This window comes from Pyxicephalus adspersus, chromosome 6 (genome assembly GCF_032062135.1).
Source record: "Pyxicephalus adspersus chromosome 6, UCB_Pads_2.0, whole genome shotgun sequence".
NCBI lineage: Eukaryota > Metazoa > Chordata > Amphibia > Anura > Pyxicephalidae > Pyxicephalus > Pyxicephalus adspersus.
This window is the reverse complement of record NC_092863.1, coordinates 97375652-97403430: the sequence shown is the minus strand read 5'-3', so window position 1 is coordinate 97403430 and position 27779 is coordinate 97375652. Positions and strand designations below refer to the sequence as shown.

At 38.7% G+C, this 27779-nt stretch overlaps 1 protein-coding gene and 1 long non-coding RNA gene across 2 annotated transcripts in view; both read right to left on the bottom strand.

Moving 5' to 3' along the window:
* Window positions 1-25925, bottom strand: part of ITGA2 (integrin subunit alpha 2) — a 73496-nt gene extending 47571 nt beyond the window's left edge. Inside the window, exon 1 of the mRNA XM_072416689.1 lies at window positions 25754-25925. Within this exon, the coding sequence (XP_072272790.1) occupies window positions 25754-25802 (49 nt within the window). The 5' untranslated portion in view covers window positions 25803-25925. The remainder of the gene's footprint in view (window positions 1-25753) is intronic.
* On the bottom strand, window positions 18108-19706 carry LOC140334358 (uncharacterized). Its single transcript, XR_011921510.1, has 3 exons — window positions 19580-19706; window positions 18843-19032; window positions 18108-18533 (listed from the first exon to the last, which is right to left on the bottom strand). It is a non-coding gene; the product is annotated as an uncharacterized lncRNA (long non-coding RNA).
* Window positions 25926-27779: the final 1854 nt, after the last annotated feature.

The following is a 27779-nucleotide window of genomic DNA, read 5'->3' as shown; positions in this document are numbered from 1 at the left end:
ACTGCTGGGAATGCCATGCACACGTTCGTTCTACACTCATCTGAAAGTGAAACTTCCCAATAAACCAGAATGTAAATATTTGTGCTCAGATAAACTCTATGTATGGGGAAGGACAGTGAATAACACATATGTCACCTACACAGTCTGACTTGATGTGTCTACACTACACACACGGCCATCTACACACATCCTGTTTCCTAGTAAACGGACAATTGGGTAACCGATTATGCAACATTTTTTTATCTTTTTTCAATCACCATTTACAACATTCCACAAATGTTCAAGACACAGGATGTTACTCACGGTGATGCAACTCATTCACATCAATGGACTTATATTTAAAGTGTATTTCTAATAGATTGGATGAAGTAATGAGTACATCTGACCATGCTAGTTTTGTTTTGGATTCAGTGAACATTTTTTAAAGTTTTCTGAACCTAATTTTGGTCAAATATGCACCAGTGTTGGCTTTACTAACTGATTGTTTGACAAGAAAACATTTAATGTGAATTTGTTGTTAATGTGTACAGTGGGCAGCATTTCCATTGGCTGGTGGTTGCCAGGGGTGGTTCATGACATTAACCATCTGCCAATGGGAATCTTGCCTACTGTGCACCTTAGTAAAGGGCCCACATGCGATGCCAATCACTTTAATGATTAATGAATAGTAAGTAGTTCAAGACAAACAAAGTTTGGGATCAAATTCAAACCATATCACTAGCAACAAAGAAACTTAAACAAAATAGAACTACATGCATTTTTTTCATTGGAACATTTTCTTTAAGACCCCTGATGTCCATCCCCCAATCCCCTCCTCTCAGTAATTACGGTGACGATACTATTTTCAGAACCTTTGCAATTATCTTGCTCAGTGAATGAGGTGCAGCTGTTCTGCCCTAATCATCCAATCACATGCAAGCTAAAAATTATCTTTACAAATGTATTGTTTGCAACCTATAAATTCATTGACATGTTATACTCCTCACCCAATCAACCCTATAATCTCTAAAAAAAAATAGAATCCTCCTAAAAGCGTTTGGGAATGTGTAGTGAATCCTGTTTCACTTTCTGATCCGTGAATCATATCTATTCTAGTGCACAGCTAGTAACTGAGTAACTAGGAATGTGTCAAGCATGAGACACCCTTCCTGTGTCCTTCGTGGGACAGATATGTTTTATGAATCATTGTGTTTACTTTGTAACTTCTATTACTATATGTGCAGACACAATATAAATGTGCGCACTCTGCAGATGTTTAATCTGCTTTTATTTTACCTTCCCCGCTTCCTCCTTCCATGCTAAATATATTAATAAAAAAAAACCTTCCAATGTTCATTAGATAATTTAAGGTAGTACAAAGATGGTCAATGAGATGAACGATTTCTGAATTTTGTATGCAAATAGCGCTGACTGAGCCAATTGAGTCAATTAGAATCTGTGGATGCAGAATTTGATTGGCTCATTTTCAAGGCATACAGAAGTCAATTTGTTTGCATTTTTTTGCACATTTCTATTTTAAAACCTTTTGATTATCCCATAATCACTTTGTTTCTCTTCTCTGCAATCAGTGGTGCTCGTGGCCAATATTTGACCCCTGTGCAGATATTACTTGGGGTCTCTCCAATGAACTGACATAGCTGAAGAGCGTCCAGGGCCCTCATGCAGTGTTACACTTTGCACCTCCCTATATTAGCCTTTGTATGCAATGCAGGTAATTAATAATGGTCAGGAGGACTCTGAAGGGTGCTTCATGGAGATTTCCAAAAACATCACAGCACCCCAGCCAATGTAGGCCCCCCTAGGTAGAGCCCACATGTGGTTCTAAGCCTCTATAATAGAAAGTATAGAAATCCAATGAATGAAGGAGATAGTCAGGGTGGCAAGGGATAGATGATGGCAAACATCCTCCAGCCAGGAAATGATGTGGACCCTATCTGACCTCTAACGCACATTGGGACTGATTTATTAAAGCTCTCCAAGACTGGAGAAGATACACTTTTATCAGTGAACCTGGATGAAAACCTGGAATGGATTTCTTAAAAGTATTTGCTATTTGTTTTTAAATCCTGGACCAGATCCATTCCAGGTTTGCTAGCCCCCCCAGGTTCACTGATGAACGTGTATTCTCTCCAGCCTTGAAGAGCTTTAATAAATCAGGGTCATTGAGAGAAGCAAAAAGTTTCCAGCAGTTTTTACTAACAAAAGACATCTGTTTTTTAGTGAACATGGCGGAAGTGCTCCTTGCTGATTTATATAAACATATCGGATTGGGCAGGGTTGGGATAAGCTGAGCTCCATAACGCAAAGAATGGACCTTTCAACCAATATCCAACAATATATTGATCAAATGTCAATCAAGATTCCCCTAGTCTTCATCATATTCAAAGTGGTTATCAAACCCAACATCTAACCCTGCCTTCCCCAAAATTTTTACTCCAGAGAAATCCTAGAACAAATTATCAGCTCTGGGGGAACCCCTGCGAAAACCAATTTATTGGGGGGGTCAATGGAAAAAGGCATGTTAAAGTGGTGGTTGGTGGAATGTTCCCATACAATGGTGACGAGAACACCACCCTTAAAGACAAATAAAAACATCATCAAAGCCATGCAGCTACTCTACCAAGTGGTGCTGGCCCCAGAACTATTCAGCCATCATCAAATGAGAGGTCAATCATCCACAGTTGAAGGAACTCCTAGCAAGATCTTGAGAAGCCCTGGGGTTCCAGGGATGCCTGGTTGAGAATGGCTGGTCCAACCTATTGAAAATAAATCATTGTATGGCCACCTTTGCCGTACTTACACATTTACCATGTATACAGCAAGCATACACTGATAATTTAAGTATAATAGGGTTCATTGAATTAGTCTGCGTGTCTCTATCTGAAGATTCCCAGGCAGCAGAGGAAGCTGAAAATTAGTTGTTTTGTAAAATTGGTCCTGACAAGTAAAATTATAACAATCTGCCATCAGTATAGTGAGTATACATAACACCTGGTGTTGCTATGCAATCCTGACATTATTCTACGTATGTAATTCACGTCTGTTCCAGTATTTCCCCTCTCTGAGATGATGACGAGTAGCTGAATGCTTCACTTACAGCTGATTTTCTAGTGCTAATTTCATTCTCTATGCCAAAAAAATGAAAACCATACACAAGCCTGATTCTTATTAACTACAATGACATCATTGCCAAGATTACATACTGGGCATATCATATATCACATATGCACAAATTCTGCAATCTCTGTAGAATACGTTCCCACATGTAGTGATTTGTCAGGAGGGGGTGATGAAGTCAGAGTCATATCTACAGTACTAATTTCTATAGGGAGTTGAAGTAGAGCCATACCAAAAAATAAATATGGCTTTATTGGAAGAATTTACATGCATAATATAAAGAAACATGCTTGAAAATTCCCAATGGAACTTCATTTGCGTTATTTGTATTGCCATTCTTCCGCAGTTCAATCACATGACGTGTTCTTAAAAGCTTGGCACATATGGGCTGATTTTACTTTCAATCCAATTTCCAAAATGTTTACAAAAAAATTGTATTATGTAAATCTAACAGCAGACCAGTCATAAGCAACCAATTATTTGGTTCTTGGTTGGTTGAGAACAGATTAGACATGTTGGCCAATAATGATCGAAAATCATGCCACATGCACGAACAGTTTAGCAAAGCCTTTATTGAACCCCCAACTGTCTTGTGGTTCACTCCATTCCCATGATTAGAAGGGCAAACTGGGCAATTGTTCAGGCCCTTCACTTTCCTCAGGGCCACAGTTGGCAGAATGGCAGGGGCTACACAGAACTGTAATGCTATGCATTTGATGCCCTGTTTTGGTCCTGATTTTTGTACATGTACGGTATGATTTGGGTCTTCTATCGGAGTAATTGCCAATTGGAAAAGCAATCAATCACAAAATTGGCAGTGGTTTGTTTTTTGCAAGCTAGACCTAAAAATATTTTCAGAGTTAGATATTTAAAACAGCTGGCCAGTCACCCAGACATGATATCAGTCCCCATAGATCCCCTGTGTACAGGTCATGTGACTGGTCTTGGAGGAATTACCCTAGGTACCCCAGGTTCTCATGACACCCCCTCCCCATTTACTGCTGATGCTCAGCCCTTACTGTCTTTGCAAGCCCCATTCATGTGTTGGAGTTTGGCATTTGCACTGCATTGATAATACCAATAATAACCTTCACCTTGGGCCAAGCCATTGGCAGCTCAGACGCCAACCATTACATCTTTGAAGTCAAAAGAGAGGAATATTTGTTCCCTCATACTTGGAAGTACCAAACATTGCCAAGGTATATGGCAGCCAGCAGGGGAGCACAGCAAAAGCATGAAGCAATAATAGCAATGGCCTATTAGCAAGAAAAACCCCGTAACTCTGTTCTGAATGGCAATAAAGTAACTTTGGCTTCAAACTTACACAGTTTTGCCTTGTCAGAGTTGAGATGAAATTTAAGATCACTGATTGCAAAAATAAAGAGAATCTGTTTTACTACTCAGTGGTGAGTTAATAACTTTTGTTTCTGATTGTCATCATATCTGAAAACTAGAAGGCACACATTGCAGATTACCAATTCTTAGTTGCAAGGTAATTATTATTCTTTTGGGGTATTTTACATTATTGCTCAAGGAGAGGTAAAGTGTGTGTTTGATAAGTGGGAAACTATACCTAATAACTGGACATTGAAATGCGTTTCTCCATCAAATAAATGAAACGCAGATGCATCTAATAAAATGCCATTGTAGTTGTTATTTTCTCATAGATTTAAAGGATGGGAAAATAATAAAAACTCCCTATTGTATTTTATTTCAACAACAAGCCAATATTAAAAGGAAAATCATAGTTACACCTTGCCAAACATCTCTAGCTGGTGTTATGTGGAAAGTTTTCTTTAGGAATGGCTAGCAAATTTGAAAGGGAAAAGTTTGATGTTGCTAGTCATGCAGATGAACCCGCATTGATTTGAATGGAAATAAAAAAGATCTTAAACTGGCCCTAGAACTCTTGGATAAGCAAATATACCTAAATACGAGAGCCACTTGCATTCATAATTGAATCTTTGTGTATTTCTTCCATATCTGTCCAGTAATCCAGCTTGAAACTTTCTCCTTCCTGTAATAATGACCTGTCACTGCTTCTCTCTCACTTTGTACAACGTGTCTGGTCTTGTACCCTCTAAGCTCCAAGGTCAGTCTGAGATCTTCGTTTTTTTATTTCAAAACAATGTTGGTTCTTGGATAACACATCAAAAATGCTGGATTTGATTCTTCACCAGCCTGAGTAGCTACACAATAATACAATGCCAGAGAAACTGAAACCTTTCCTTTTCCAATGTGCCAGTGATGAGAATCCGAAATAAAAAACATTCTTCAGAAGGCAAGCTAGAAATGTTTGGCATAGTGTAACTAAGATTCTCCTTTATTTTTTGGCTTGCTATAATTTAATATAATTTATTTAAGGGATTTTTATTATTTTTTCCTTTGTGATTTTCTACAGCAAAAGGATTGAACTGCTGGGTCCCTCCTACAACTCCGCTCTTGTCACAGGTTATGTGATCTCGAAATCTTGATCACATTGACCCAAGGGATCAGTTCACATTCCTGTCTCTAAAATGCCCACATTGACTGCCAATCCGTAGAGGTTTTTTTAAAATAGAAGGTTTCTAAAGAACTAAACAGCACAGTGCATGCAACACTCATTTGTTCTACCGGCCATGGAAACTATCACAAAATATAGTTAATATATTAATATTATAATTTCAAGCTACATGAATCTTTTGTCTGTACATAGTTTAAGCCAAAAAATAGTTAAGTCGATGCTATGGAGAGGGGTGTGTATGGAGTGAAACTTGTTTTATCCTGGCAGACTGCAGGCACAACTCCAAACATCCTGACAGTTGGGTTCTGGAATGTTGGGAGGTCAACATAATGATAAGAGCTGTGAGGATAATGTATCTAATATGTGATAACAACCAGCAGTAAAAGGTCTTCTAGATAAATACCAGGCCAAAGCCGGTTTCTGTTTGTTAACTTTTTTTAACAAGGAGAACTCTCAAAATAACTTTCAGGTCTTCAGGGAACCCCTTCTATAATTCATATATCCACAACTCACAGTATAGTAGTGGGGGGGACAGTAGAAAGAATGCCTTTAACTTTGCTGGCCATTAAGAAAAATGTTGCCCTTACAGATAGCCAACAAGTTACTTAAACTGACCTGAGAGTCACAATTTGTTCATTGGTCATGGAACCCCTAGCAATCTCTGGAGGAACCCTAGTTGAGAATTGCTGGGGTAAAATAGGAAGACGAGTCCGTATAGGTGGCTGTACACTGGCTGATGGGTGCATGATCTGGTAAATGATTACTATCCCCATGATCACCATGATCATTTAACTGGCATAACTGCTGTGCAGAGAAAACCCTGAGCTCCCATTCTCCAGCAAGTTTGGGTAAGTCAGAGAGTGCTCCTTAAAAATCAACAGCCAATCAACTCCATGCTTGCCTCTGTTTAATATGACAGCAGGTAAAACTGGTAGATTTGTGTTGTTAATTAATGGCAGGAAGCACTCCCATTGTCTGGTGGTTCTAAGCGTTCTCCACTGTTTTACAGTAGCCTTTTGGAAAAGGAAAGGGTAGAGTTTTTGACAACTGATTGGGCAATGAATGGGAATTCCAATGAACGTTTTCTTTTAGGGGCTTTGCAGTTAACTTTTTGATGCAAAATCAACTTTGTCAATACATCATCTCTAAAATTTGGAAAATTGATTATTATGGAACAATATTATTATATTATGTATATTATCCTTGTGGTTTTGGGGTGGAGTGAACACAAGTTGTGAAGTTTCGTGATGTGATGGGCCCTTGTTCTTCACAATCTGCAAAACTTGGGGCATGGCAGAGGTTTTCCCTTTACCCCCATACTAAAAGTGGTCCTTCTGTCCAATCTCAGACAATTGCTACTTAGGTATGAATCTCTTTCATATGCCATGAATATGAGGACACATGGGATTTCTTCTTGCAAAATGAGTATATTAATGTACATAATCTCTGCCGTGTTTTCTAACTGAAATGTAAACATATGCGGTCACTGGAGGATATGTCAGAATTAGAAATGTTTGTACAAGCAGTTATGCTTGAAGTTGTACGTGGGATAGCAGCTTACACAGTAACTTGAGCAATACATGGGGCTGACAGTAATTCCACTTCATCGTAGAAAACCGCACAGCCGCCAGTTAGTAAAAACTGACATGGAATGTTTCTCTTGTACTTATAACAAGCAATCATTTCCTTTATTATTTTTAAATTTCATGTCACTAATGAAAGCAAACATGGGGGGCATCTTTGTGAAATGACTTTTACAGTCAAAACACAAAAACCCCCACATATATAAACAATATTCATGTAGTACATTAATCTCATTCTAAACTGTAAAGCCAAGTTAAAATATACAATCATTAGAAAAAGCAAATACTGTATGGCAATAAAATACTCCTAGATTGTAAGCTCTTCAGGGCAGGGTCCTCTCCTCCTCCTGTGTCACTGTCTGTATCTGTCGGTCATTTACAACTCCTATTTAATGTACAGCGCTGTGTAATATGATGGTGCTATATAAATCCAGTTTATTACTATTCTTCCTATTATTAATATTATTAATAATAATAATAATAATATTTATTTTAATAATAATAAACATTGGAGGGAATTTACTAAAGATGTTTAAGCCACTCGCTTACCAAGATGAATTATCACTGTGCAAGTTAAGTGAATGTAAAAATTCCCTATACAAAGAATACCCAATCACATGCAAGGAAATATAAAGAAAATTAATTTTCCTTGCACATGACTGAATGGTTTGGATCAGCATTCATCATTTTCTATGTGAACTAAGTGAAATATCTAATATAGGGGATAAGTCACTTTGCTAGATGAACTGTCTGGCCCAAAGCTCTCCAATGCTGGAGAGAATACACTTTCATGAGTAAAGCTGGGTGATCCAGCAAACCTGGAATAGATTTGTTTAAAGTAATTTGCTATTTGCTAGAAAATGTTTTGAATTCTGAACCAGATGCATTCTAGGTTTGCTGGATTAACCAGCTTTACTGATGAAAGTGTATTCCCTCCAGTCTTTATTAAATCAAGCTACTATGTTCTTTTGGTAAATCAACCTCATTGCATTTTTATGAACTGGTATAACTGATCCTTATGGATTCTTATCATATGTATATCTTTGTAAAAAAAAAAATAAAAAACATCAGCTATAAACTGTATTGACCAAGCTGGTAAAATGCAGCGACATATCACAACTTTGCAGATTTTCTTTAATGCATTTAGAGCAAATTGACAGGTTCTCTTTATATGGCCATCCTCTACCTTTCACCATACTCACTAAAGCCATGATTAAAGTGTGGGGCTCCTTGCAGCTGAACAAGAGAATCTGTCAATTTGCTCTGAATGGACAAAGTGAAAGGATCGGCTTTTAAATGTGGAATATTTATAATTGTGCTATTTGTAGAACAAGCTCCATATGAAAATTAAAAGATAAAACTGAATAGACCTTTGAATGATGAAACAACAAAACCAGCTTGTACTGCAAAATAGGAAACACAGCTTTTGCTGTAATATTCAGTTTCAATACAGAGATTTCCTCTGCAATACTTTTTTCTGCCACTAGATGTCCTTTATTAAAACTCATCCCTACTCTTGTAATGATTGGTTCCTTGAGCTGTTTCTTCCTTTCACTCTCTGGCCCAGCTGTACAGGGACAGCAAGAGGCCGGCTGTATTTCAACTACAACCACCAAATACATTTAATGATGTATTTTGTATCAAAAATCTCTATTTATTTGTATCTATTTATATTTGCAGAATGTGCAGCTTCAGTGCACTGTATTCTGTATGTAGAATATTCCCTTGTTTTTTTAATACAAAAGAAATCTGTAAAATAAACATTTTAATGCAATAGACATGATAACCCAAATGCAGTTTCTTGCAGAGACAAAACAAGCAGCATCCAATATTGGGGCATATTATTTCAGACGTTGAAATTTGTTTAGAGGAATGTTACCGGAAATGAGCCAGGCTGGGTTACATGTAATGTGTCTGCAGTAATATTATATGTGCAGCGTAATAATCAATTATAACTAATTATACAGTGAATGTAGAATGGGTCATACAATCACATACACTGGCACTTTCTGGGAATTACATTTATGTGTTGCTTTGCATTGTATCTGTGATTCCTAGAATAAATAATAAAGCGGTATATACTTATATGTCAGCCCCTCTTACTGCAATCATGCTTGTATTCAAGACACGTCACTTGTCATAAGACATAGGGCAACTTTTAACCCCAAGGGCATTTTTCCATAATGAGGCCCCTGTGTCATTCCCCTAGGCCAGGGGTCAGCAACCTTTACTATCAAAAGAGCCATTTTGCCTCCTCTTCCACTAAAGAAAAATAGTCTGGAGCTGCAAAACATAACACAGTTTATAAACTTTTAAAAGTTTAAAAAAAATATTTTTTTAATTTTACCTGTTACAACAAGTGTGCATGTGTAGGCCTACTTTGAAATAAATTAAACACTGAACTATGCCCCTAGAAGCCTCCAGCTTCTAACGTATCATCCCGTTACATTAGAAGCTGGAGGCTGAATTTTGTTCACCTGTACCCCCCAATCTTGAGTAATTGGGGTTCAGGTGCTAGAAGCCTCCAGCAATGTGTAACGGTAGATTATTTTGATGGGCAGATATCTTTTCTGACGATGCCTTAGCGATTCAATTGTAGGTGGTGTTAGCCATAAGTGCCCCCTACTTGCACCTCTATTTTTGTCACCTGTACCGCCTCCCCCCCGTTCCAGAGAAATTGGGGTTCAGATGCTAGATGCTTCCAGCAATGTGTAACAGGGTAGATTTTTTTGATAGGCAGAGTTTTTATGAATTTTTAGGAGGTGTTAGCCACAGGTGTCCCGTACTTGCACCTCAAATTTTTTTCACCTGTACCCCCGTTTCCAGATAAATTGGGGTTTAGGTGCTAGAAGCCTCCAACAATGTGTAACAGGGTAGGGGTTTTTTGATGGGTGGAGTTTTTAGGAGGTGTTAGCCACAGGTGTCCCCCACTTGCACCTCTAACTTTGTTCACCTGTACCCCCTTCCTGTTCCAGAGAAATTGGGGTTCAGGTGCCTCTAGCAATGTGTAACGGTAGATTTTTTTGATGGGCAGAGTTCTTTATGTTCTGATGATAGCCTAACAAATAAATTTTAGGGGGTGTTAGTCACAGGTGTCCCCCACTTGCACCTACATTTTTGGTTTTGTACATCTCCCCATTCCAGAGGAATTGGGGTTCAAAGGAGGGGGATGTCATTGTACACACCCATTTGTACATGCCCCGTGGTAGATTTATTTCACTGGTAGATTTTTTTCATTAGAACACCGGATAGGGAATCCCCCTCCTATGCAGTGTCTTGGGAGGAAGGGGATCCCCCATCAGAGATCTCCCTGCGGCAGCCGAAGGGAGCCACAACAAGGAGGCTGAAGAGTCGCATGCGGCTCCGGAGCCGCAGGTTGCAGACCCCTGCCCTAGGGCCCTTCCTATTACCCCACTTTTATTCTTTCCTGTTTACCCCTGATCATCAAGATCTGCAAGGGAAAAGCTACACCCAGTTGAAATGACTTTCATGACTCCATATTACAGGATGTATCTGCGCTATAAATAAGCGGCTCTGAATGTAGACTTGGCCAAGGGGTCTGAAATGATAGATTTAAAGATATAGTTCTACCTCCATTTCTAAAATGATTCTCTGATTTGTGAGATATGTGATGCAATGAGATGTAAGGAGCTTGTGTTCTAAGAAAGCTCAATAGTGTATTGCCCACATTTCTGCCAGGCAGTACAGCCAGCAGGGCGGCACCACTTTCTCTAAGGAATACAGTGCTGTGACAATGTCACAGGTGATTGTTTCTTGGTGCTCACATACTATAATGTATCTATGGAGGAAGCCATGGTTGCCCCCAAGGCTGGACATTGGGTAAACACAGTAGCCAACTTTCGGGTAGACAAACCCAAGCAATGGACCAGGGATCCCACCTTCTCCTCTGGGGATCAGGGAGGTGCAGGGAGCTGAAAAACTGGCCCTTAATTTTTATTTGCCTGGGGCCCCTAAAAAACTTACTCTTCCTATTCTCATTCTACCAAGGAGCCTGTTATATCCTCCTGTCAGTTTGCCCCCTGTGAACACAATTCATGCAGCAGATTGGCAATACCATGTTGTGCGGGATGGCAGGAGGCTAACACCAAGGCCGGTTTAAAATCTTCTCCTGGCTGTATGAATAATATACATAATTTTTTAAAAAAATGTATACAACTACACTGCATTTTATATAATTTTACCATTGGAAATATTGCCCAGTTGCTGATTAGTCCACAGCTAGGATCCCCAGTGAATATTGTTTTCACAAAGCAGAAGAATGAGATCTGGATACTTTGTATCATAGGAAGATGGCTCAGGGGAAGTATCTATTTATATCTATACGTACAGAATAATTTCCTGTGGTTTTCTATTCGAATAGAGTAAAATGTGTTTTGTTTTTTTTTTTTGTTTCTTATGTTTCATTTTAATTTATATTAAACATTTCCAGGTTTTATAACACACAGGGTGCGCTCTCCTTCAATCAGGGGGTACGCGGTTTGCTCCAAAGGGAAAGCTCGGGGTGGGTAAGCACTTTCTGCTAGGGTTTGCTGGTGTATAGGGGGGCAGCTACTCCATGTAAGTTCAGAGTTATTAGATATAGAAAGTTGCTAGATTAGTACTTTAAAGGAGAGCTAATGGAGAAGTTTTTCTGACATTTTTCAATATCTCACCACATCCCTTATTTAATTCTTTAACAAACAAGATAAGATTTTCTTATTTTCCTATGAAGGGAATTGGACTTTTTTGGTGCACATAAATATCACCACAATATACTTTTTATAAAAACTTTACATTTCTGTATTTTATTCTTGATACAAAACACACTGTATAAAAACACACAAACACCTCAAAAAATATTTTTCTCTTTTTAGATTACAATATTTTTACATATAGTTTATCTTTTGATGCTATTAAACATGTTTAGGAGGTGCAGCTTCTAAACATTGGGCTTTACACATGGATTCCTTTCCATCCAATCCTGCCACCATAAAAAGAACAAGTGATTGATAACATTGAATGCAGATGCGATACCTTAATATGGAGGGGAAATCAACATTCAGGTTTAAAAATCTACTTCAATAAGTATTCACCCTATAGATTACACAGCTGCCTATCTAATACTTCACTAATGTGATAACATAGTCACATATCCATGTTAGGAGTTAAAGAAACTTTAATTACTACTAAAACATGTCCTTCTAAAGGAAGCCCTTGTGGGGAAACACGTCAAGGACCGTTTAATAGCATCAAAAGATAAACTATATGTAAAAGATATTGTACTCTAAAAAGAAAAAAATGGTTTTTGGTTTTTGTATGTTTTTATACAGTGTGTTTTGTATCAAGAAAAAAATACAGAGATGTAAAGTTTTTATAAAAAATATATTGTGGTTATATTTATGTGCACCAAAAAAAGTCCCATTTCCTTCATAGGAAAATAGGAAAATCTTATTCTGTTTGTTATAGGTATTAAAAGTTAAAAATCAGCAGCTTCCAGTCAACAAGCATTGGGCAACAGAAGTATATCAATGCCGAGGTTTTATATGTTTCAAACATATTTGCACACACCATACTGTATAACTTGGTTTTCTATAATGAAACTTTTAAAAATGTGTGCATGGTTTATGCATGGTGGGATGGTTGATAAGACATAAAGCGGGCAGCATTCCCATTGGCTGGTGCCTGAAAGCTGGGGATCCTGACAATATATACATTGGCTCGACTTCAACAGGTACTGAAAACTTCAAAAAACAGAGTAAGACGCTATCAAGTTTGTGGTTCTCCTTCTGTGCACTTTGCATGAGCAATAATATGCATTTTTCTACTTATAATGAGCAGTTAGTACCCATGAATTGTATGTATGGATAAGATCGATATATTGCAGAACAAAAAGTCCTCCTGTTATTATTTTTCATCTTGATACAAATATGCTATTGATATTACCCGATGATACAAGCAGATATATAGCTCTCAGGCAGCTGGTAGAATGCAATATACTGTGCACCACAAACCCACAAATTAAACTTTTATCAGACTCTAATTTAAACCAGCACTGAAGACATAAAGGAAATTTTGTTTGTTGTGGATTAACTGATAATTTATATCTGCAATAAATATCGATTCCACCAACAAATAATGCTGAACTCTGGGCAGATAGAAAATGAATGCAGCTCCGAGGTTATTAAGGTATCATTGGAATTGACCAGAAAAAAGACTTATGAGGTTCTTGTATAAGGAGAGCCAAACAGTTCACCATGATGATAGGAAATCACTATGACTATGTTCCCTCTCCTTTCACTGTCCATTCACAGACTAAACCCGGGTCCCAGAAAGCCAGGGTCCATAAGAAAATGGGATGAATGATGATGGACATGAGAATGGGGACATTAAGTTCTGACTAAAGAAATACAAAGGAATAGAGCGTTTGTAATTATTATGTCAGCACAGTTATTTGTTTACTTGTATCCTTTAATGAACAATTCATATTTATCTTATTTCTGGCAGGAGTTGTGCTTCAACTTAAAGCAGACCTAAACTAAAACTTTTACCTAACAAGGGTAGACAACCCTTCTCAAGACAGAATGGGAGCACAGAGCATCCCGGGATATATAAGTCATGGATCCCGGAGCTTTCTCTTCAATGGGATTTTACCAACTTTTTACCCATCTACGTCACCCAATCTCTGCCTATGCAGTGCGAGATCCCGTCACTTCCTCCACACCGGGACAAAGGAGGACACGGGTACGATGCAGGACCAGATCCTGGAGCAATGGACGACAACTAGTGGTCTGCAAGAAAATTTTGGTGGTCCACGGGCCTGGCCAGTGCACCCCCAAAAGGAGTTAGGTGAAGGACCCCTCTGAGCCGCGGACCATGTCATACAGATCACAGGCTTAGGGCAGTGATGGAAAAGTGGGCAGGTTCTGGCAGCATGACGTCACTCTCAGGGAAGTCTCTTCCCCTTTAAGTGACACACCCCTCCCCACGCATGCACAGTCCGTGAAATTAGTGGTCCGTGACATCCAAAAAGTTGCCGACCACTGCCCTAGAGGGATCCACCACTGCCCTGGAGGGATCGATGGATCTTCAAAGGTAAAGGAGAGTGAGTTTTTTTTTCCCAGTTTACGTTCGCTATAACTCATCAGATCAGTCTTAAAGCTATAACATTGCATAGTGCATGGTCAGCCTTAGCAATGCAGAAAATAGTTAAATACAGAGGATAGATTCCAAAAATTTACTAAAGGAATATAGACTGTTTACCTAGCAAAGTGAATCATCCCCATACAAGGGGTTCACTTAGCTTAGGAAATGATGTGAAGCTCTGCTGATTTGAACTATTTCCTTATGTGCAAGATAAAGTCTGGTGAATTTTCATTATATTACTAAGAAATGTCCCTTGCATGGTGATACTTTACTATGCCAAGTGAAAAGCTTTAGTAAACATTTCATTTTTTTAAAATTCTGTCCTACATCTCCTCACAATAACAAGTCTTTAGGTTTATTAGACCTCAGCAATAGAGAAATGTCCTTAGGACAGTCCAGGAAAATACATCACCCATGAGAGGCTTTTAGTTCACAGATGTCAGGGCAGATATTTGTCCTGGAGGTTATCATAAATGCAAAGTCAAAGGTCAAAAATGCCTTGAAGCCGGAGAAGCAGGATATGCCTAATGTTAAGGAAAATGATCAGAAACATGCTGTGGGTTTACAATATACTTCTAATAGCAAGTATATAAATGTATTGCAAGTTGTTCCTTTCATCCTACGGTAAATTCTTTAAATGAAACCGATTCATCTCTAATTCACCCCACTTTTCAATGTAAGTAATTGCTCCTTTCTTCGGGGAAGCCTACAATTTAGTGACAACATCAGTGGATTTATCCTTTGGCCCCTGGGTTGTTTTTTAACTCATGATCCCCTAACTAAACATATGTCCACTGACTGGTAATGATATGCAGAATTTGCAGCTGGAAATGATTTTAGTGAACATTTCCAGCGACAGTAGAATGAACAAATGCTTTACACTGGGTCAGATTGGAGACCTTGGGTCCTCCAGAAGAAACTGAGAAGAAAGACCATCAGGACACGTAGCTTTTCTGGCACAGGGGCATTTTTTGTAAGGTAGCAAAAAAACCCTAATTTTGGGGGAATATACCTAGGGCTTATCAGAGTTTTTCCAGCCTTCATGGGCCAGACCAACCCTGAATATAGAGACAGCACTGTTCTTCTGTTCTATGGAAGGAGGAGATGACCAGCTGCGCCCTCCACAGTAGACTACAATAGCCGTCAGTCGTATAGGGATCTGGCATTAGGGGACTGCTGTACAGACATTTGTCTTGACAAAAATCAAGCTTGTGTACTTAGCAGGGCTTAGGGGTCGGTGCACCCAGACATTTTTGTTTTGCTTTTTTGGGGTGAAGTATTTCTAAAAATTTCCCTTTCGATGCAGTGTTGGAACATGGATTTCATACGTGGTACACTTCACATTCATTTGATGCTGGCAGATAATTCTGAAACAATTGTCCAGTTACAGGAAATGTATTATATGTGACCATGTGACCATATATGTTATTCTCCTAAAATACTTAACCACTTTATGTTTATGTCATTTGCTGTGCATCATTGTCTTCACCAGTTTTCTGATGGTGGACCATGCAACTCTGTGTAGACAATAAAATCTTTGTGGATGATAGCTACCCTGTGTGGACCATATAATCTCTATGTGGACCATACCATTACTGTGCAGACCAAAGAATCTCAGTGCAGACCATAGAATTTCTGTGTGGGCCATATAAACTCTGTGTGGACCATAGAATCTCTGTATGGACCATAAAATCTCAGTGTGGACCATAGAATCTCAGTGTGGACCATCATGGTCCGTCATGTTTCTGTGTGGGCCATAAAATTTCTGTGTGGACCATAGAATCCCTGTGTGGACCATAGAATCCCAGTGTGGACCATAGAATCTCAGTGTGGACCATAGAATCTCAGTGTGGACCATAGAATCTCAGTGTGGACCATAGAATCTCCTTGTGGTCTATATTCTCCATGTGTGGGCCACAGAATCTCAGTATGGGCCAAAGAATCCTTATGTGGACCACAGCATCTCTGTGTTGACCATATAACCCTGATGAGGACCATAGCATCTCCTTGTGGTCCATATCCTCTATGTGTAGGCCATAGCATCTCTGTATGGGGTAAAGAATTTCAAACCATACCGTTGTTGTGTGGGCCATAGCATCTCCATGTGGACAATGACATCTCTATGGCCCCCAGATTCTGAGGACCCAGCCTGGGCACAATTTTACCTTCTTATATTCTTCTAGTTGACAACTGTTGCAAAAACACACTTGCTGATGCAAATGATGCAAAACCAGCTATTTCATGCATTTTTTCACTGAACTATATGAACTATATGATATAGAAACGTTCTGTACATCTTCCATTCTCCTGGCTAGTAATATTAAATTCAGCTAGGAAAAAAAAAACCTTTAGGCAGGTAACCTACAGTCTGAATTAATAAAAAATATTAAGAAATATGTAAATATTGGGTTCATTAAGGGCTTGGGGTTCTTTGACTCTGCTGATGTTCAAGAGAACTCTTCTATTGAAATAATTAAATGTTCTTAGGGTATTTTGTCTTCTGAGCAAATGATCATAGAATATGTTGCACCCAGGACTGATATTATAATATAATATGAATAGTATAATATACAGTAATGTAAGTTACTATAATGGTGTATAAAAAAAGCAATATTGGAAGCAGCAAGAACCTTCAACCCAAAAAAAATTTGTCATATAATCACCCAGAACATAAAATAGTTTATGAAACAGGAGACAAAATCCTTTATGATTTCTCCAGTTAATTTTCTATATATATGAATGCAGAACAGCAAAACTTTTACTCCAACACACCATGGGATCAAACTTGAACCTCCTGGTGACATGCTAGCCTAAAGCTACGTACACACTTCCAATTATTATCGTTGTTAAACGAACGACGAACGATCCTGCACGATATATACGAACGATCGTATAGCACCGATCCTGCACATACAGATAACGACACGATCGTTCGTAGATATTGTACACACAATAGATACGATCGTTTGAGCGATAGAGGAACTATGTGCACGACAGGAAGTGAACGAACGTTCGTTCATTACGCATGCTCAGACCATGGACGATCAACGAACGATCGTACACACGAATGATGGTCAACGATCGTCGTCCAATCCGATCCGCCGGTCCGGTCGTTCGTTTCCAACGACTTTCCTCGTTCGTCGGCGTCGTTGGTTACTTTTTTTACGAACGATTTTTGCCCAATCGATCGTTCGTCGTTCGTTCGTCGTTCATTTTGAACGATAAAAATTGGAAGTGTGTACGCAGCTTAAGCTTTTCTTTTTAGTTTTAGAGATAACATAGAAAGTTTCAAACCTCTCATATTTTTTAGTTGTCTTTTTGCCTGTTAGGATTCTACTTTAGCTTTTATTAGTTTGAGAGAAACCTTTACACATCAAATTCTTCAGAAGACATTAAATAACAAGGAACAAAAAGTCCTGTGCTGGGTCCACAAAGGAAGTGCAGGAAGGTATCATACGTAGTGATAGGGCTCAGTGATGACTTTTTTTCTCAGTTAAAACCCTCAGCTGAGTCCTTTTCAACACCATTTAATCACAAAAACAAGGAAACACATGGCTGCATAGCTGGTTAGTGAAGGAATCCACCTACATTCCTGAGAAAATTAGAAAGGCTAATTTATTATTGCACAAATGTGAATATTAGACCTCTCCTGGGCAGCAGAATTGCCAATTAAAGTAGAACTGAACCTTACAGTTTTAAAATTGTGACCAGGCATGTTCCTTTTTGTATTAGGGCAGGTAATGTTTCTTTTTCAATAAAAACAAAACTCACCTGCCTGTTCACTAGTGTGTTCCTTTACACACAGCTGGGAATGCTATTTTAGGGCTTGCTTGAGTAATATTACTTTTATCTGCTTTCAGGGCCATGCTATCAAAATATTTTGGTGGGAACTAAAAGTAAAAAAGTAAAGAGAGGAAAAAAAAGACAGGATTTTTGGCAGTATAGTGCAAAAACAGTTATGGTTTATTACACATACTTTAACCCTAGGCACAACATAGACCTTTTATGTTAAAGACCTGGGTTATACATCATAGTGCCTAATTTTCTGGATTCAAGTTCAATCATCCAGATAAACATAATAATTGTAAATATAAAAAGCAATGGTTCTCAAGTCCCGACACGTTTTGCCAGTAAGGCTTCTTCAGGGGATTGTTGAGATCACAGAAATGGAGAAATAATGACAATAGCTGACAAATACAAGAAAATAGAATAATATAAACATTATATAGAGGGTATCACAACTCATTGAAACATTACATACACTATAGAAACAAGTATCAGTTTGATAGGAAATAAGTAATAGATACAACACGGATAGATCACTACTTAGTGCAATCACTGTGCTTTAAAATCAAAGAGAAGGGTACCAAGGGAATATCCACACCAGAGTACCCTCAAGGATCATACTAAAGGTGAGAGGATATTAAGAAAGGTCAAATACAGGAAAAGATAAGAAACGAAGAAGATTTTAAAGTAGATTAATGTAACATGCTTACCAAAATCTGAATAGCAAGAGCAATTTGGAGTTCACATTCCAAGGTATTCCAAAGATCTTAATTAGGGTTGTGGTCAGAGCTTTGTAAAGTCCACTTTAGTTTCTCCCCAACTCATTAAACCATGTTTTTTGAAGCTCGCTTTGAACATGGTGGCACAAATTTGCTTGATCAGAAAAGGACCTTCACCAAACTGTTGCAAAAAGGTTTTCAGGACACAATTGTCTTACATTTATTTGTATGTTGTGACATTAACAGTACAATTTTACAGGAAATACCTAAACCCAAATAATGTATGGAAGTGTTGACATATTTTTGGCCATATAATGTAGGTTGCAAGATTTTTGCATTGATTGAGATACCCCTTTAACTTGTAATTTGCAGTTCAGATCAAAAGCAGCTAAACTGAAGCAGACAAATCTTCCAAAATTTTTAAATTATTAAAGTGGTCCTTAAACATTTCCTTATGGTATACGCAATAAATTGCCACATTGCTTTTTTCAAATTTTATTACAAAGCAAAGTAGTGCTGATATCTACACCAGTGTTCTCCCCAGCCTATTTTACCCGGGTGAAGAACCCTTCATTTTTCAGTAACCCCTCAGCTGTTTTTGGGTGATTACTGAAAAGTTGGGTCACCACCTGCCTACAGCTTCTTCGTACCCAACAAATTATGGGAATAATATTGCTACAACATATGGATTTTATAACCCTACACCAAAAAAGGAGAATTTGGCTCACCAATAACTAGGTCATTGACCTTTTCTGTCTCAAGAACATCTGCGACTCCATTTTGACCCAGATTTATAAAACACAGAATTAACCATTTGCACATGTGGCAGCAAGCTGTGCATTCATTGCATATGAGTATATAGACATCAATGACACTGGTATATCCAGCCACTTAAACACAGGCTAGTGACCATGCCACACAGAGTGAATGGCCCTTTTATAAACTCTCTTTTAATGAGCCAGCACGAGGTCCGAGAGAATAAAAGAAGGATTTGGCTCTACACAGAATTGCAGAATAGGCAGAGAACTGCACGGAAACAAACAGGACAAGAAAGTATGACACAGCAGCCGCTCACACAAGGTAATATTGTGTGTTGAAATATCCCTATTTAGCTTTGCACCCTGCAGACATACATTCCTCTCCACTCATTTCTAAGCAGGCAGAACAGGCAAGCAGAGACAGCTCCTCTGCATGAATGGAGGCCAGTGATGAATACACTGCATCTATAATTTGTTTTTCTACCTATATTTGGCAGGTATCAGCTAGGGATGGCTTTGCTGGTGCATGTTCTGCTATGTACACTTGGATAACACTTTATACTTTTTAATTCACTATCAGAAGTCAAATGAACTATATATATATATATATATATATATATATATATATATATATAAAATTATTCCCATGTACAGCAATCAGACAAAACAATAAATGCTCCTGTCATTGGGGGGATATATTTGGCAGCAAGTCAGTTCCTGCATATTATGTTGCAGGCTATGTGTTAAAACCAAGAAGACTGGGCCTGGGTCAAGATTTGGGGCCCATTGTAATGACCAGACGACTATGTTAAAGCATCACCTAAAAGGCAGAATTTTTGGGGTGTGAGTGCAGGGCTGTCATCAGGTGCAGGGCACAGGGTACTTCTGTACGGGGCCCTGATCAGAAGAGTTTGACTTTTGCAATGTTGGAAGTTTTAGACGTAGCGGAGGGGGCCTAGGAAGTTTATTTATTATGGGACTCAGAAATTTCTGATGGTGGCCCTGTGTTCCTGGTATGCACTGGATAATACCTACCAAATGTGTTTGTTAAAGAACAACCGGTAATAAGGTCAAAGGCATTTGTGGCTCATTGATGCATGTGGTAGGGAAAGGTGGAACTAGTCTATCTGGTTGGATTCCCTAATAGCTACTCTGGAACAAATTTCTGAAAAATTAAATGCTGGACATGAGAGAAAGGAGTCAGAAATTACATTGCATTGTAGCTTGCACACTGCAAGTACGGGAATGCGTAGCCACAAACCAGTCAGAGTGTCCATGAGTACCTCTAACCATTGCAAAAGTGTCTTCAATAAGCACATGATTGCTGAAACAGGAGCAATGGAAGAAGAAGGCATGATCTGAAAAATTATGTTTCCTTTTAGACCATAAGGGTGCATTTGCTTTGGCTAACTAGGGAAGAGATTGCAGCAGGATCCACTATGGAAACAGGGAGACAGTGGGACTTAAACGATCTGCTGCTAACATCCTGGTGCCATAGACCACAGGACATCATTAGAGGTCTTGTGGATTGCATAGCTCGATGGGCCAGGGCTGTTCTGGTGGCTCTAGGGTAACCCACACAATATGAGCAGGTAGTTTCAATGTTTGGCTGATCAGTGCATTTCCCAACTTTCCCTTTCAGTCCTAGATTATGGTAGATATAATAAAGGCAAAGTTTATGTTTCCATTTTAAGCAAATAATTAGGCAAACATGACTCCAAAAATGGATATAGACTATATGTATGTTATTCCCTCATAAAACCTCACTTGTGTAGACAACCAAGATTACTGTTGGACATCACCCGAATTGCATGTGATGTCCAACAGCCCCAGTAGACTCAGGGCTGCCAATTATGTGATAATCAACACTCCCCTGGCAGCTACGTATGTTATATAGAGAGGTAAGGTGAGGGGCAAAGGAAAAGAAAGCCTGCAAAGAGGGAAGCGGCTGTGCTAGAATATGACTATTTCTAAAGAAATCAAATTTGACAGCAAATTCAAAGGCACCCTGCAATTAAAAAAAAAAATCTTCTAAAAAAACTAAAATGCTGCAAGTCAACGTTCAAAATTCTTGATTTTTCTGTTCTTTAATGTGGAGTTGTTTAATTTACCAACAGGGTTTCTTTAAAAAGTAGTAGTAGTTTTTATGTAGATCCAAATTTGTGCTATCCTGCTGAAAATCTGACAGCTCTGCATATGTCATGCTCGGCTTCATTCCCCTATTTCATCAAAGAATCACATTTAAAAGCAGCTAAGATCAACACAGCTGGTGACCCCTGCAATACACTGCAAGAGACGCTCCAACCATTCCCACCACAACATCTGCGCATTGCAAGATCCCACAAGCTGCACTGTTATCTACACATATTCAGCGTTTCCTCTCTTGCAGTTATTTGTAATGATGCAAGAAAACAAAATACTTTGTACAGGACAATGAAGATCGAAAAGTAATCAATGATCAACACCATTGCAGCTTTGCGAGCAAAATGCATGTGTTTGTTTTTTGAATATTATGAATCTACACCAAGTTCAAACATGTTGCTTAAGCTGCAAATTATAGCCTTGGTACATTCTAATATGATGATTTTACATGGAACAAAAAACATTTATTGATATGGACTAAAATTATATAATAGATACAACTGAAAACTATCATATAACCAACTACCATATAAACCACTCCAAAGTTCAGATAAATTCTGAGTATCTGGAAATCATAAATTATATCTATACCAAAGAACCTAAATCAGATATATTGTTCCATCTTTTCCAGTAATATCAAAAGTTCAGTAAGTTTTTATGTTTCCTGTTTATAGTTTATTGGAAACCTGGTGGTCCTACCGATTAATATTATTATTAATAATAATAATAATAATAATAATACTAATAATAATAAAAAACAAAATGTATATAGCGCCAACATATTACGCAGTGCTGTACATTAAATGGGGTTTGCAAATGACAGACGAATACAGACATATACAGAATACACAGGAGGAGAAGAGCTTACAATCTAGGAGGTGGGGGAAGTAACACACAATAGAAAGGGAGATATGTAGTGGTGGGAAGTAGTGATGGTTTCAAAAGACAGAAGAAGACAGGTAGGCAAGTTTGAAAAAATGGGTTTCGAGCAGAAAGTAGGAGCAAGCTGAATAGGACGAGGAAGACCATTCCAGAGAGCTGGGGTAACTCTAGTAAAATCTTGGAACCGTATGTGTAATGAGGTTACCAATGAGGTATCTACATAGCTAAGGTTGGGGCTCCAACTCAATTTGGCTTTTCTATGTACTTCCAATTTGGACTATAAATCGTACCAAAGCAGGCACATTCTGCTATAGTCATGGCTGTAAAACTGTGTTCAATTAAAGGCACATAAACATTCTCAGGAAGTTCATACAAAAAGTTTTTGTATTTACATGTGAAAGGATGAGGAAGATCAAGAAGTACTCTAGGAAATTGTAGTTGTTAAGCCAAAAAAAACTTTTTCTACAAAAGAAAGTATTAGTTTAGTTCTATTTCAAGGTAGCCATAGACAGGAGATGACCCTTGTTTTATTTTTCCAATCATGGCCAGATGTGGCAATGACCTTTTAATGTTCTTCTGTTTCTTAACTTGGGGTCAGACAAAACAAAGGAGACATTAGTCACATCCAGATTGCATAGCTGGAAATGCTCATACTATACTGTTCAGAGAAGTGTGGGCGTACCGGTATGGGCTGTGTTATCAAACGACTGTACTACATGACACAGATGATGAGAATAAATTTGGTGCAAGGGATGGGCAGCGGACAATGTAGATGGGAAGCTTGACACTCAACGATGATGCCAAGAAAGTAATGGAGTAATAGGAATACTTGGAGCTTGCAATGATCCATCTGCCAGCCAAGCATCATCCAATAAAAAATGCCTGGTTATAGCAGAGGAGAGGACACTAAAGAAAAGGCAAAAAACACATCTACTTCCTAATCTCTTAAGAATCTGCTATTCTCGGTATCAGTTTAGTTCCACTGTAAAAGCTACTCTTTTTCTGACTTCTGAACTCATATTCTGAATTTCAGACACCCCTCATCCACAATGCCACTATCTTCTCCTAAGTAATTTATCCAATCTAGACCAAGCTACCAGAAAAGGGCCATCGTTGGTGTTGCGCTTACCATCAGCCATATTTAATTTTCTGGTCTGCCAGGTTTAACCATTGACTACTTGTTGCATACTCATAGGTCTTTATTAATCTGCAGACCGTCGCTATCGCTATCACTCCCATAGGTTTCTGTGGTTCTATCTATGGCTCTTTCTACAATTACTTTAAACATTAACCAATGTTTTACCTTTTCAAGGGAACTGGTAACATCCACCTGAAAAGCCAAGCTGGGCTCTGAGACTATGGTTGCCACCTTGTCTTCCACACAATAATATCTATATTACCAACACATTAAACCAATTGTGTCCTCAATGGCATATATGTAAGATGGAATGCGACAATTCCACAAACCACCTGATAAGTTTAGGGGACAGAAGCTAGACATCAGGTAGCTGCTGACAGGTTTATCAGCAAATTATTTCCTGCTACTACAAGTGGGTGATGTGTTAAACAACCATGGTCATGACATTGGGCTGCTCTGCACATTCTCTGCTTTTATCACATCAACCCTGTGCTTGGATTATTAATAATATTAAACAGTATTTATATAGCACCATCATGTTCCACAGCACTGTACAAAGTCAATAGTCATGTCACTAACTGTCCCTCAAAGGAGCTCACAATCTAATGTCCCTACCATAGTCATATATCAATAATGTAGTCTAAGGTCAATTTTGAGGAGAAGCCAATTAACCTTACTGCATGATTTTGGGATGTGGGAGGAAACCGGAGTACCTGGAGGAAACCCACGCAGACACGGGGAGAAACTGCAAACTCCATGCAGATAGCGTCCTGGCCAAGATTCAAACCTAGCACTGCAAAGGCCAGAGTGCTAACCACTGAGCCACTGTGCTGCCCACAGATTCCAAGCATTGAGCCCAGAGCTGAACTTTTAAGATCAAAATAGCTAAATATTTATCAAAACCAAATGGTATGCAAAGTTTTACAGTACACGTTCAGTAATAACCTGAAAACCCTGTCCCTATCCAGCAAGCAGTAGAGTAGGATGCATGCTTTGCAGAACCAGTGGTCTCTTTAAAGAGCTCCAACATACCCCCTTTGGGTCAGACTTTGCAATCTGCAAATTTTATGGTCGATTAGAGTTGATGGTGGATTTTATGGTTGATTAGAGAACTCTAATACGGACATAGTTGGCTTTCTTCTACACATAAGCAACCATCCTTCTCTTTAGCCTATATATATTCACATATTTCTTGGAATTTAGTGGTGCAAAAACTCCAACCAACCTGGATTAGAAGATACTTGGACATGGTCATTAGAGTCTACTCCTACAAAGGCTAATCAGATTGAAACCATTTGTTCGTCTCTTCTGCTAGTATGTCTCTATAGACTATAAACCAGGTCCTCATTTCCAGTATGTTAAGCATTTAAAAACAGTACAGAGTGGCAATATGTCTTCATTTCACCCATCTCTTGATGACTTACTAAAGGTCAAAAGGTCTGCTAACACAAACTAACTTCAGAAGGAAAGATGTCTGGAAACCCAACATCAAAGAGATTGCAAATCCCATTAGTCTCCTGTCCATTATCTAACAAAGGCATCAATGTCCATCCATGAAAAAAGTCATTTTAGTTTTCTTTTCATCAAAAACAGATATCTATATATATATATATTAAACTCCATGTTCTGCATATTGTATATAATAATAGATAATAATTATTAAAATATATGATGCATATAACACATAGAAAATAACATACACTATGCAAACCTACAATCATTCATTAACAAAGTAGGCTATTGGAAGTGTTAATATAAAAAAAGAACATTTTGTTTCCAAATCTGCAATCAATATAAAAAAGTATTGAAAATTGGACACCATTAATCATTGGAATTTTAGCAAATTGGTAATTTATGCAATCTTGCACTGTAAATATGCTAAATGAAATTATTATTTTTTTTTGGGGGGGGGGAGTCATGCTAAAAACTAATTAATTATAATTATATAAATTATTACTGAGTAAATAGTTACTGTACAATACCTTGGATAATGAAGAGCAAAGAAAGGAAATTTTTTTTTCTGTCCATCATATGTTCCAAGACTTGCAGAGTGAAGTGTAAGTCTCTTGTGCACTTGAATATAAATCCTGGACTCAGCAAGCAAGCAGCAAGTTAAAAGCCTTTCCTAGTTATGCACAGCTCTTATACTACAAGGCAGCAGAGCACTGACTGGGAGGAGTCACTGATTCACTGAGTTCACAGCAGCCCAGTGTATGATCACCCTCCTTGTATGTCTGGCACAGGTTGTGACTCAGTGGTTGTGTGCCCACTCAGCGATAACCTGCGGAATGCACTTTATTGTCCTGTAATAGTGCGTAGGATAGAATGACATGCCATGGGACAGGCTGATAATTGCTAGCAGTTTTCTGAGCCAATGTACATATCACATTACAGCTGAATTTTCATGTTTTCAAAGTGCCTTCCTGGTTAAAAAAACAATTATACTTTACCGGTTAGAAAGTCACCTCGCTCTGTAGTTTTGTATAGATATCCTTTCTTTTATATCCGGTCTTCTTAATTTCCTTCCTAGCAAGTAAATGCTTCGCAAGAAAATATAAAAAAAAGATCAGAACAGATATTGAAGCACAGATAAAATATACATTTTATTAGGCGCTGAAAAGCCGGCACCTTATTCTGAGATGGATTAGGGTGAAATGGGGTGCTAGGCAAGGTGGCAGCTTGGGCCACTTTCATTCATTTCAGCTTTCCTATACTTTTTACCATGAAGAAACTCTTGAAATAACTTTCAGGTCTTATGGAACTCCTTCTATAATTACTATATCCACAGCTCACAATACATTATTGTATTGGTCAGTGGGGTGAATGCCTCCTATATTGTAGGGCAGTGTAAATAATGCCAACCTTGAATGCCAAAAAGATCATTGGTCTTACTGGTAACTGACCTGAGAGGCACAAATCGCTCATTGGTCAAGGAACCCCTATTAACCTCCAAAGGAACCCTTTTTGGAAAGCACAGATCTATTTGGTTGGCATTGTTTAGAATTCCAATAGGCTATTGGTATGGCCCCATAAGACTCTAGCTGTCTACAGGCTCATCTTCTCTTGACTGGGATGGTTTTAGACAAAATAGGGCAAATTTCACCTGGGGCCACAAATACAGAGCATTCCAGCTCCCTGCACCACTACCGTTCTGTCATTTGGAGAAGATGGAGGTTATGGGCAGTTACCCAGTTTGCATCTGGAAGATGCAGTTACACCCCACTCATTAACAGGTGCTACACTAAGTCATGGCCACGCATTCATAGAAACGAATAGGCAAATCTATGCTAAAATTAAAGTACATAACGCCGAGTTCACACAGGAAGTTTCTCATGTTAAAATGCCCATGTGTCAAATTTTAATTCTTTCTAATGTACCAGTACACAATGCAGGTATTTTTGGGCTGTATAGAGAACACCACAAGCGGTGTGTGTTCAGTGCCACATTTTTATTAGTTACAAGATTGTAAGAAATATAAATATTGGGCTCAGATAAAGAAAGGGAGAAGCAGCACAATCAAAGAGGCAATGTCACGGCTTCACAGGGCCCAGTGGTGGACCCATTGTGTCACCAACCCAGTGGATGAAGACGTGCACGGGGCGCAGGGTCTAAGCAGTAGCTTGGTCTTCTCCAGAGCCTCTAGTGGTGAAGTTGTTGTGTGGCAAGCTACTGCCAGTTTGTGGCCCCCTTGCCTGCCAAGGCAGGTGACTGCTGACTAGCAGGAACCAAAATGCAGTGCCAGAGGGAGATCCAAAAGTGTAGTCAACCAAGCCAAAGTTCAGGGCAGGCAGAATTCAAGAGTTGTCAGGAAACGAGCTAAAGGTCAGTTCACAGATAATACAGGAATAACACGCAGGAACTGAAGCAGTAGAAACCTGGGAGTGGAACCACAAGGAACTCCTTGTCCAGGCAGCTTCCTGTTGCCAGGTCACTTCTTGAAAAAGGGGTTGTCGTGTAATGAATGTAGGTCATGTGAGCTGCAGACACTAACCCCACCACCAGGGTGAG